At 34.1% G+C, this 11,671-nt stretch overlaps 2 protein-coding genes across 2 annotated transcripts; both read right to left on the bottom strand.

Moving 5' to 3' along the window:
- Window positions 1-492: 492 nt before the first annotated feature.
- LOC139867250 (pollen-specific protein C13-like) lies at window positions 493-1,976 on the bottom strand. Its single transcript, XM_071855594.1, has 2 exons — window positions 1,746-1,976; window positions 493-962 (listed from the first exon to the last, which is right to left on the bottom strand). Exons 1-2 carry the CDS (start codon window positions 1,909-1,911, stop codon window positions 640-642), a joined length of 489 nt encoding a protein of 162 aa, XP_071711695.1. The 5' UTR covers window positions 1,912-1,976; the 3' UTR covers window positions 493-639.
- Window positions 1,977-4,382: 2,406 nt separating this feature from the next.
- LOC139868876 (probable (S)-N-methylcoclaurine 3'-hydroxylase isozyme 2) lies at window positions 4,383-6,952 on the bottom strand. The gene is made up of 2 exons (XM_071857216.1): window positions 6,062-6,952; window positions 4,383-5,000 (listed from the first exon to the last, which is right to left on the bottom strand). Exons 1-2 carry the CDS (start codon window positions 6,950-6,952, stop codon window positions 4,383-4,385), a joined length of 1,509 nt encoding a protein of 502 aa, XP_071713317.1.
- Between the last annotated feature and the right edge of the window lie 4,719 nt (window positions 6,953-11,671).

Genomic DNA, 11,671 nt, shown 5'->3' with positions numbered 1-11,671 from the left:
TTCTCTCCATTATCATCTTTGTTCTTACACTTCATTATTAGCATTCTTAATTAAGAATCAAACCACTAAAGGTAGTTATAAGCCTACTGAATTATAACATCAAGAATCAAACCACTAAAGGTAGTTATAAGCCTACTGAATTATAACAATTACACCTAAACATATCAAGCACAAATATTTAAAACATTCAACAAATATTTCAAACATTGAACACAAAATCCGATTATAAAAATATTAAAAACTTCGATCTAACTTTGACCAATCTTGACTTTGACATGCTCGAACCGACTTTTACCATCTTTGATCCGACTTTTTAGCGTTGACTGATTAAATTGAACGGTTTTAGACAAAATGGGACAGGCTAGTCAATAAACGGACTAATCAGCCAAGACGGCCGCCGTTTACAACACTGACTCTACACAAATGCATAACTTTGGTAAATTTATCAAAAGTGGTGTTAGATTTATCACTATTCTATACCTAATGTCAAAATAAGATAATCTCCACATCAACATAAACAAAAGAATACAATAAGATCCATAAATTAGACATCCACCACAAATAAATAGATCACATCACGAGTCCACAACACATAACATCATACTAATATAATCAGGTCTTGTTTCTGCTAACCACAATCTAATCCTCTTCTTCCATGAGTGATTGCAAAAGTGTTGTGCAACCAGACATGATCTCATCCTTCATGAACCCCATGGCATTTGCAAAACGAGTGTTAGAAACAATTCCGTTGTAACTGGTGAGCACAACACGAGCCCGTTCACGTCCTGGGTCAGCCGTCATGCAATCGCCCATCGGGCTGCTGACTAGAGCAACATCACATGTTTCCTCTCCATGGTCTTCGTTTACAAGAATGTGGTACGTTCCAGTAGCATCAGTTGTTCCCTCCTTGCTATACACGAGATTCTGTTCTTTGTCCTTGCACTCAACTCTAACCGTAGCACCTATCAAACAATAAGTAATGCACATTATTATTATGGCCTTAAAAAAGATCACTAAATGTATATGACCAAACTATTAAAACGCTATGATCGCGTCTCACTTGGTACATTATGTGGCACGTGTGCGACAATATTTGGTAAGTGATTCCTTGATGGTTATGTTTTGTTATACATAAATCCATAACACACATTGGTCTGATACAGTAGTATTTTGTGTTGTTAAGCAAAATATGCATACAAGTATACAACCAAACCTATCTATAAACACAAACCTTTTACAAAAATGTTTGTTAAACACCATTTCATTATGCATAACATTATTCTTTTTTTCTTAGATTAAAACACAACTATTCTTAAAGACTTTTGAACAATGAAAAATAGGACTGCATCAGACTCATATAATATCGCACATCAAAAAGCAGAAAACCAGACTCCTCAAATCTCAAACAAAGGAATATAAGTTCGAATACGATCCCTAAAGTATCTCAAAAGTCTTAATAAATAGGGAGATTTGATAAAATGTATAAATTAATGTACCAATTACTTTAAAAAATTCTAATAAATGATGTCATTTTACATCCTTTATGCAAATTCAACTCTTTCTAATAACTATATGCGAAATAAGGTGCTACAGTTTTATTTAAATTTGGACCGTTTTAAGTAGATCTACCATCACCTAAAACTATATAAGCCTTTAATTATACAGATCTACTGCTTACGGAGTATAAACACACTAATTGAAATTGAAAAAATACAAATAAAAATATAAAAAGAAATAAAACATACGGGGAATGTAAGTAGTAGCAGAGGTTTCAAAACCAGCACGGCAAGTATCGCAGTAAACTCTTCCTTGTAAAACAAACGGACGTGACATCGGACGACCACCGTTAATTACTGACGGTAGTAGCACGCATATTGCTAACGTCATCAACATTACCACTCCTTTTCCCATTTTCTTTGTTATTTTTCAGTAAAAATAAAATAAAATGTAAACACTAAACAGATCAGATCGAGTGAGTGATGAAGAAGATAAGAGTGTGTTTTGAATTTAAAGAGAGGTCTATGTAGTATAGTTTTTTCAAGTTTAGTCCATATACTTTTAGTAAATTACAATTTGGTAACCTTTATATTAACTTTACATTTGAAAGAGACAAAAAGACACACTTAATTAGGACTAAAATGAATTTCTTCAAAGTTTAAATTCAGTGGATTTTATAATAAGATGATAATTTAGGTAAAAAATATTAATTAGAAATGTCAAAAATATTCACAATTTAAATCTATTAAAATTATTATTTAATCGAGTCAAAATTCAGCGGTTAAGGAAATTTCAATTTGAGTCTCTTGGCAAAAGTTTACATTTCTAATTTTCTGCCTTAATGAGTGAGAGAGGCATCCGAATTAATGAGGTTGGAGTTATTTCAATGTTTGAGAGACCTTACGATGACGTCATAATGATCCTTATATCGGAGGAGTTGACAAATAGCAATGTCTAATCGATATGACGTCCTTTGATGATCATAGGATTCACTCATTTAGTAACATCATAATCTCGTTTACCATGTCTCTATAAATTCACCTCCTTTGAGTGTTGTAGAGAATGTGCGATATGAGTTATGATTATTGTGAGTTGTATAAGCCTCAAATGATTGACCTTGAACTCTATTTAAAGAGACCTGATGTATGTATGTGCATAGCTTTCGAGTGGTGCGCAACTTTACTGTGCACACAAGTGATGTGTAACTTCGAGTCATCTGATACTCTTTATAATTTTTTGTTTCGCGCTTATAAAATATATGATCATTATGTATTACAGTAACGATTTTTAGATGGAATTGTTAACTTCACATGCTTGATTGGCCTATATTTAAAATTAGAATATAAGATAAATGGTTTTTTTTTTTTTTTTTCTTTTTTTTTTTTTTCTACATACCATTAGTATGTTTATGAATAAAAAAATTTGTTTTACTTATTTTAGTACTAGTTTTAACAACATAATTTAAATTAGTGTGGACTAAGGAGTCATACATGGGTTCGATCCTTGAGTCATGGGATAGGAAGATGTCATGAGTTCGATCCATAGAGATGTCCTTGATTTCCTTAAACCAATTGAACACTAATAGTGGTGGTATATATTGACTATATATGGAGGTTTTACCGGCCCGCTCGATGGGATAAAGGCTTGATCACATGCCCATATGGATTGTGGTTCGATGTGTCCTGGTTAGCGGTTCAGGTTTCCGCTTAAGCATGTGCGTGATTGACAAATGAAAGTAATTGATGTCAAAAATTGTCGTTTAAAAAATAAATAAATAGAGTTATGCAATATAATAAATTTGAACGAATACCCAAATATCCGTGAAGGATGATCGTCTGTTCGAGATTACAAGTAGTTGAGTTGTGAGAAATAAAATATGTAGGGTTTGATTTGTTACACTGAAAAAGTGAAAGGACCAAAACTATTTTGTGATACTTTAATCATCAAACACATGAATTATTGTCGTCAAGGGGAAAAGAAAACATGCAGCTGGTGGTGTCGGTGTATGTTGCGGAGAACAACACGATTCAGCGCGTGTCAGTAACGGTTGGGAAGATATTGGTGGTGCTTGGTAGCGCGTCGAATAAAGCGAGTGAGGGTAAACATTAAGCAAAAAATAAAGAAATGGCGTATAGGGCCGTTCATGAGTAAAATCATACGATGGGCCAGCCCAGTATGTTTTATTTTCCTTTTGGTTCACGATATGGGGTGTGCTGCCGCATGGCGGAGCATCCGACCCAAAATTAATTGTAATCTTATCTTATTTCTAAAAAAATAAAAGATTAAATTAAATAGATCAAGACGACCTATTTAATTCAAAACGATATATTAAATTATCAATCGAAATTGATAGTACCTTTGTGTTGTAGGCGCATAAGTTATATTTATTGAAAGTGTGTATTCGGCTAATCGGCCGAACTAGTTGAAGTCAGAAGTTTATAACTTGGAAATTGTTGCTTACTTTTTAAGTTGAAACCTAAACTTTTGAAGTGTTGATAAAGTAGTTAAACTGAAGTTTATTGTCACAAACTTGAATTAGATGTATAATAATATAATAACCTGTATTTAAGTAATATGTTATAGTAATCCGTTGTCAAATTTATAGAGCTGTAGGAGTAGTTTTTAGGGAAAAGCCTAGTTTTAAGAGAAAAAATTTATAGAGTTTGATTTTTTGTAAGCTCTAATTTTTATTCTCTTGGCATTACATGACACAATGATACATATCTTTTGATTCTTTTCCCTTTCTAATTTGTATCATCTGAAATTTAAATCTAAGTCACTTACAATAAAAATAGTTGAAAAATACAAGTGTTTAAATTTTAGCTTCACTTTGAAAGAACAAAAGCAACTGCAAGGCAAAATGGAAATATCCATATCCATACAATTTAATTTGCAAAACGCTTATTGAGCTTGAAGATTACATGGAGTGGTTCCTTCTTGTACATTGCAATATCCATTTCCTCTTCCATATTAATCTCCATAGGGTTTACGTTATCCGGAACGAACCAATCAAAATTCAGAATCAAATTAGCGATCGTAAGAAGGATTACCTTAGAAGCCATAGTTTCTCCAGGACACATTCTTCTTCCCGAACCAAATGGTAAATACCCAAAATCATTCCCTTTGTAACTCAAATTTGATTCGATAAACCTTCCTGGTTTGAAAGTCAAAGGATCATCCCACATACTTAGATCACGATTAATCGCCCACACGTTAACTAGTATTTGACTATCTTTAGGAATGGTGTAACCCATTACCTCACATGTTTGAGTAGCTTTACGCGGTATTAGAAGTGGTCCTGCAGGATGCAATCTTAATGTTTCCTTGAAACAAGCGTCTAAGTAAGGAAGACGGACTAGATCCGACTCATGTACAATGTCTCCGTTTATATGTTTCATAACTTCATCCCTAGTTTTTTTAAGAACTTGTTGGTTTTTTAGAAGCTCTGCAACAAACCATTCAATGGTCAAACTTGTAGTTTCAGTGCCTGCAGCAAATAGCTCCTGATATAAAAAAAGGTTGAAAGAAATATTACTTAGATGACAAGACTATAACTTCAAAAACTACAACAAATATATACTAATATTTGATTTGAACTCAACTTTTTCTGTATGTGACCCGAAATTAGTGTAATTCTTTTTTTTTTTTTTCAAACTACTCATATTCATACATGTAATAGCATTTATATAAACAAAATGTCTTGACCTAAGGTAAAGAGGCCATTTCCGAAAGGAGCCCCGGATATCATACACAGGGGCTAAAATATGTAGGGACAAGGGAGCACCTACCCCAGTAGATTTGTAATTTTTAGTGCAAAATTTTTAGATTTTTTCATCTTGTCCGCAGTGGATTTTTTTTTTCCCCCAAAAGTATCCATATTTTGCCCTCAAATCCTCCATATTTTGTTCAAAAGCTTTGTATTTTGCCCAAAAGCCTCGATATTTTGCCCAAAAAAAATTGCTACGCTTTAAATTTTTTTTTTTTTGCCTCCGGTGACAAATATTCGTGCTTCCGCCACTGACCATACAAATAGTATAGCTTAAAGAGTGGTGATCCATACACTACCTATTTTCATCCATATACAACTAAATTAAATCTTTGAACTATTTTACCCTTGGCTACTCTAAGATGGTCCAAGAAAGAAGGGTAAAATAGTTTAAAAATTTAAGTAGGTTTTGTATGCACAAAGAAGGTTGTGTACGGATCACCCCTCTAAATCAATTGTATATATGTTCATGATTGTAGCAACTTAAAAGCTGTTTACTTGGAAAAGTCTTGATTAACACCCAATTTCCTAGGGTGAACAGATTGGCATCCTCTGTTTTTATATGCACACAACACCAAATGATAAAACGTTTGCTAATGAACCATCAATGTTTTACAATTACACAACTTCTAATAGGCTGCTGCCAATATATGCAAACAAATTTTAATATACAGTAACTCTGGGTAGCTTAGTGGTGGGACTTGGTTATCTCGACTGGAGACTCAAGTACTTTGGGACATTGCCTTAAATAAAAAATTTTTTAAATTTCAATAATTGACAAAGAGAGACGAGACCAACCTCCATAACAGGATTAATCTGTCGATTCGTGAAGCCCTTTTCGATCAAAACATCAACAAAATCTTTTGAACTTGAACTACTTCTATCATCTCTTTTCCGTTGTATACTATCCACCCAAATAGCACCAAGCTCATGTTCAATAATATGCATAACCTGTTTATACCAACCTTGCAAATCCCATTCACCCAATACCGGAAACATATCCGCCAACTGCGGCTTCGCAACAATCATAACAAGTCTTCTTACAGTATCCATAATACCTGCCCCTACACCATTTCCTTCATAATCCACCAAATCGATCGATAATGTTGCATTACCTAATATATTCATTGCAGTTACAAACATAACATCTTTTATAATAATATCTTCACCTTCTTTTGAAGTCAAATACTTCACCATCTCCAAAACCTTACTTTCCCTTATATTCGCCCGAGATTCTAAAACCACGCCCGAAAGAAGTTCGGTTTTATAGATGTTTCTTAAGTATCTCCAACCATCATCACATTCAGACGTAAATACAAGATTCATATTGTGAAAAGTTGGTTCTTTGTTTCTAAGGAGTATTGAAACGTCTCGGCCCGAAAGGGCGTGGTCATGGGTCTTTAGAATCTCGGAAGCCGCAATAGATGATGATCCGACGATCAGGATTCGTTGACCGATTCGAAGTGAAATAAGTGGTCCGTGGACTTTGGCCATTTCGGCGAAAGTAATGTGTGGATTTTTGATTCCGATTTGTAAAATGTTGCCTATGATTGGCCATGGGTACGGACCGGGTGGAAGTTTGAGCTTATTTGATGATCTTCGATTCGAAATTATGCGAAACAAGAAGAAAAGGAGTGGCAAAGGAATCAAGAAAGTGATTATATGTTGCATTGTGAATATTGTTCCCATGTTGATTATGATCTTTTGTAAGTTTGTTGAAGTGATTATAAATTTTTGACTGATATTTGGGGAAGACTATTACTATGATTATTAGAAGCACAACTATAGGTTTTGAATTTGCAAATTAAGAGTTCTTTGAATCGTTGAAAAGTGTATATTGTTATAATTCAGTAGGCTTATAACTACCTTTAGTGGTTTGATTCTTGATGTTATAATTCAGTAGGCTTATAACTACCTTTAGTGGTTTGATTCTTGATGTTATAATTCAGTAGGCTTATAACTACCTTTAGTGATTTGATTCTTGATTTAGAATACTAATAATGAAGTGTAAGAACAAAGATGATAATGGAGAGAAAGAAAGAAACACTTTGTAAGTGTGAGAAATGGTGCAAGTTTAATGCTTGCATTCATGAGTATTTATAGCCTAAAATCTCAATATAAAAATACATACTTTGTGTACCAAAATTGACTATATGTATACACCAAAATTGACTATCCATATCTATATTATTATTATTATTATAACACTCCCCCTTGGATAGCAATTTTATTTTGTTGAAGATCAACTATAAATTACTGCCTCGTTAAAAACCTTGCTAAAGAAAACCCAGTGGGAAAAAACTTTAGCTAAGGGAAAAAGAGTGCAGCATGGAGTTGACTCCCCCTCAAGTAGACATCGCTTCAGCTGTTACATCTTTTGAACATGTCTCATGCCAATGTTATGAACGTGTGTTCTGAAAATAGCAGTTGGAAGTGCTTTCGTGAAAAGATCAGCAGAGTTTTTGCTAGATTGCACATATCTCATTTCAATCTGGTTGTCCTTAATGAGATTTTGAGTGTATGAGAAGAATCTAGGTGGTATGTGTTTTGTTCGGTCACTTTTGATATACCCTTCTTTCATCTGTGCTATGCAAGCTGCATTATCTTCATAGATAATTGTTGGACTTTTATCGCGTTCTAGTCCACAAGAATCAGTAATGATTTGTGTCATTGATCTCAACCAAAAACATTCCCGAGTAGCTTCATGTAATGCAATCACTTCGGCATGATTTGACGATGTAGCAACAAGTGTTTGTTTTTGAGAACGCCATGATATTGCAGTACCTCCATTTAGGAATACATATCCAGTTTGAGATTTAGCTTTATGTGGATCAGATAAATAACCTGCATCTGCATAACCAACCAAATCTTGTTTTGATTCGTTAGAATAAAATAATCCTAAATCAGTAGTTCCTTGAAGGTATCGAAATATGTGTTTGATCCCATTCCAGTGTCTTTTGGTAGGAGCAGAGCTGAACCTTGCCAACAAATTAACTGCAAAAGAAATGTCAGGTCTTGTACAATTTGTAAGATACATAAGAGCTCCAATTGCACTAAGATATGGTACTTCTGGTCCAAGAATGTCTTCTTGATCTTCACATGGACGAAATGGATCAGCTTCAACATTGAGTGATCTAACAACCATAGGAGTACTTAATGGTTTTGCCTTGTCCATATTGAAACGTTTCAAAATCTTTTCAGTATATGTTGTTTGATGTACAAGTAAACCATTAGGCATATGCTCAATTTGTAAACCAAGGCAATACTTGGTTTTTCCGAGATCTTTCATTTCAAATTCTTTCTTTAGAAGTTGAATGGCTTCATGGATCTCTTTATTTGTACCTATGATGTTAAGATCATCAACATAAACAGCTATGATCACATATCCGGATGTTGTTTTCTTAATGAAAACACAAGGGCAAGTAAGATTATTTGTATACCCTTTGCTTATCAAGTAATCACTTAATCGGTTATACCACATACGTCCCGATTGTTTTAACCCATATAAAGATCTTTGTAATTTAATCGAATACATTTCTTTGGGTTTTGCATTTGATGCTTCTGGTACCTTAAATCCTTCAGGTATCTTCATATATATATCACTATCAAGTGATCCATATAGATAAGCAGTCACAACATCCATGAGATGCATTTCTAAATTTTTAGAAACTGCCAGGCTGATTAAGTATCTAAAAGTAATTGCATCCATAACAGGGGAATAAGTTTCTTCATAATCAATTCCTGGTCTTTGAGAAAAACCTTGAGCTACAAGTCTAGCTTTATACCTTGTAACTTCATTTTTCTCATTTCTTTTTCGGACAAAAATCCATCTGTATCCTACAGGTTTCACATCTTTAGGAGTGAGAATGATGGATCCGAAAACCTTTCTTTTATTGAGTGATTCTAATTCAGCTCGTATTGCTTCTTTCCATTGAGCCCAATCATGTCTATTTTGACATTCAACCATAGATGTTGGTTCTGGATCATCATCATTATTCATGATGTCATACGCAACATTAAATGAAAATTTCTCATCAAGATTTTTCATTTCATTTCGGTTCCATAATATTTTTGAATATGCATAATTGATTGCAATTTCTGTATTGACATCATCAATCTCCTCTGCAGTAGGAGTACTGATTTGTGGTTCTTCTTGAACACTTTCTTTTACTTCATTATCAGCTGATTTTCTTTTTCGAGGATTTTTATCCTTTGAACCAATTGGTCTTCCACGTTTCTGACGTGGCAAAGATTCATGAGTGACGTTATTGCCAGCTTTTGGAATTTCAATTCGAGCTGGAGTATTTACTGCTGGTATATATGATTTTGTCACCGTTTTTGTATCTGTAAATGCATCAGGCAATTGATTTGCAAGTTCTTGTATATGCATTATCTTTTGAACTTCTGTCTCGCATTCTTTTGTGCGAGGATCAAGATACTTTAATTGAGGTTCACACCATGAAACATCATTTTCTTTATTTTTCATTTCTCCCCCTAATCTAGGGAACAATGTTTCATTAAAATGACAATCAGCAAAACGTGCTGTAAAAACGTCACCTGTCATAGGTTCAATATACCTTAATATTGAAGATGTTTCATATCCAACATATATTCCCAACCTCCTTTGAGGACCCATTTTTGTACGTTGTGGTGTCGCAATTGGAACATACACTGCACAACCAAATGTTCTAAGATGGGAAATATTTGGCTCTTGACCAAAAGCAAGTTGTAGGGGGGAATATTTATGACTTGCACTTGGTCTGATGCGAATCAATGCAGCAGCATGTAAAATTGCATGACCCCATATAGATACAGGGAGTTTTGTTCTCATTATCAATGGTCTAGCGATTAACTGTAAACGTTTAATCAATGACTCGGCTAAACCATTTTGTGTATGCACATGAGCAACAGAATGTTCAACAACAATTCCTATAGACATGCAATAGTCATTAAATGCTTGAGATGTAAATTCACCAGCATTATCAAGTCTCACCCTTTTAATGGTGTAATCAGGAAAATGAGCTCTCAATTTAATAATTTGGGCAAGAAATTTTGCAAATGCCACATTACGGCTTGATAACAGACAAACATGAGACCATCTGCTAGATGCGTCTATTAGAACCATGAAATATCTAAATGGTCCACATGGTGGATGAATTGGTCCACATATATCACCTTGAATTCTTTCAAGAAACATTGGTGATTCTTTCTCAACCTTAAGTGGTGAGGGTCTAGTTATCAATTTTCCAAGAGAGCAAGATGTACATGGAACCATTGTATCATGATGGATTTTTCTATCCTTTAGTGGATGTCCATGAGTACATTCAATAATCCTTTTCATCATTGTTGATCCTGGATGGCCTAATCTGTTATGCCATAAACTGAATACACCAGGATCAATATATTTTTCGTTAACTACCATATGTATTTCTGGTACATTTATATGTGTATAATGTAATCCAGAACTAAGTCTTGGCAGTTTTTCAACCACATGACTCTTGTCAGTGATACTTAAATATTTCTCATTTTCTGTTGTCACTGACTGATAATCATACCCGTTAAGGTATATGTCGGAGAAACTCAATAAATTTCTGCTTGACTTGGGAGAAAATAAGGCATCATTTATTAAAAATTTTGTACCATTTGGTAGTATGAAATTTGCCTTTCCTATCCCTTTTATCAAGTTAGCAGGTCCTGATATTGTATGTATAGTTCCTTCCGTTGGTTTTAGATCAATAAAATATTTCTCGGATTTAAGTATAGTGTGTGTAGTTCCACTGTCTGCTATACAGAGATCTCCACCATTTGATTGATGTTGTATTCCAGCAAAATTCATATTGAACTTCATATATAAGAAATAAATAGTGAGTACATTAATATTACACAATATTTTAAACGCAAATAGATAGTACTGAAACATTTAGCAAACATAATGACAAAGACAGACGATATTAAATCGTTTATTTTTCGAAAGACACACAACTTAAACATTCAAGAAATCTTCATATAAATCAGATGGTTTCTCAGTGACTGTTGGATCAATATTATCCACAAAATTTACTTCCTTTTCTTTACCTTTCAGCGAATCCTGATACATCTTAACAAGATGTTTAGATGTTCGGCAAGTATTAGCCCAGTGGCCCATTCTACCACATCTGTAGCAAGATTCTTCAGAATTTTTAGAAGAATTTTCTTCAACATCTTGTTTAATGGGCTTGTTTTGTGGTTGATATTTATATTTTCGTGGATTACTATTTCTTTGACCACCACGGCCACGACCACGACCACGTCCACGCCCATTACCATTACCATAAGGATGGTTTCTACCATAGTTATGGCTTTTGGCATGATGATGGTGATGGTTATTATAACCACGACCTTGCCCGCGTCCATGTCCCTGTTTATAAT

This window comes from Rutidosis leptorrhynchoides, chromosome 9 (assembly GCF_046630445.1).
Source record: "Rutidosis leptorrhynchoides isolate AG116_Rl617_1_P2 chromosome 9, CSIRO_AGI_Rlap_v1, whole genome shotgun sequence".
Classification (NCBI taxonomy): Eukaryota; Viridiplantae; Streptophyta; class Magnoliopsida; order Asterales; family Asteraceae; genus Rutidosis; species Rutidosis leptorrhynchoides.
The sequence above is the reverse complement of the archived record's forward strand: the minus strand, read 5'-3'. Positions and strand labels throughout refer to the sequence as shown.

Excerpts from the sequence above, each read along its gene's own strand:
- LOC139867250 (XM_071855594.1), bottom strand. The coding sequence starts at position 1,911 with ATGGGAAAAGGAGTGGTAATGTTGATGACGTTAGCAATATGCGTGCTA. Across the intron at positions 963-1,745 it reads TGCTACTACTTACATTCCCC|GTGCTACGGTTAGAGTTGAG; the intron begins GTATGTTTTATT and ends ATTGTTTGATAG.
- LOC139868876 (XM_071857216.1), bottom strand. The coding sequence starts at position 6,952 with ATGGGAACAATATTCACAATGCAACATATAATCACTTTCTTGATTCCT. Across the intron at positions 5,001-6,061 it reads AGATTAATCCTGTTATGGAG|GAGCTATTTGCTGCAGGCAC; the intron begins GTTGGTCTCGTC and ends TTTTTATATCAG.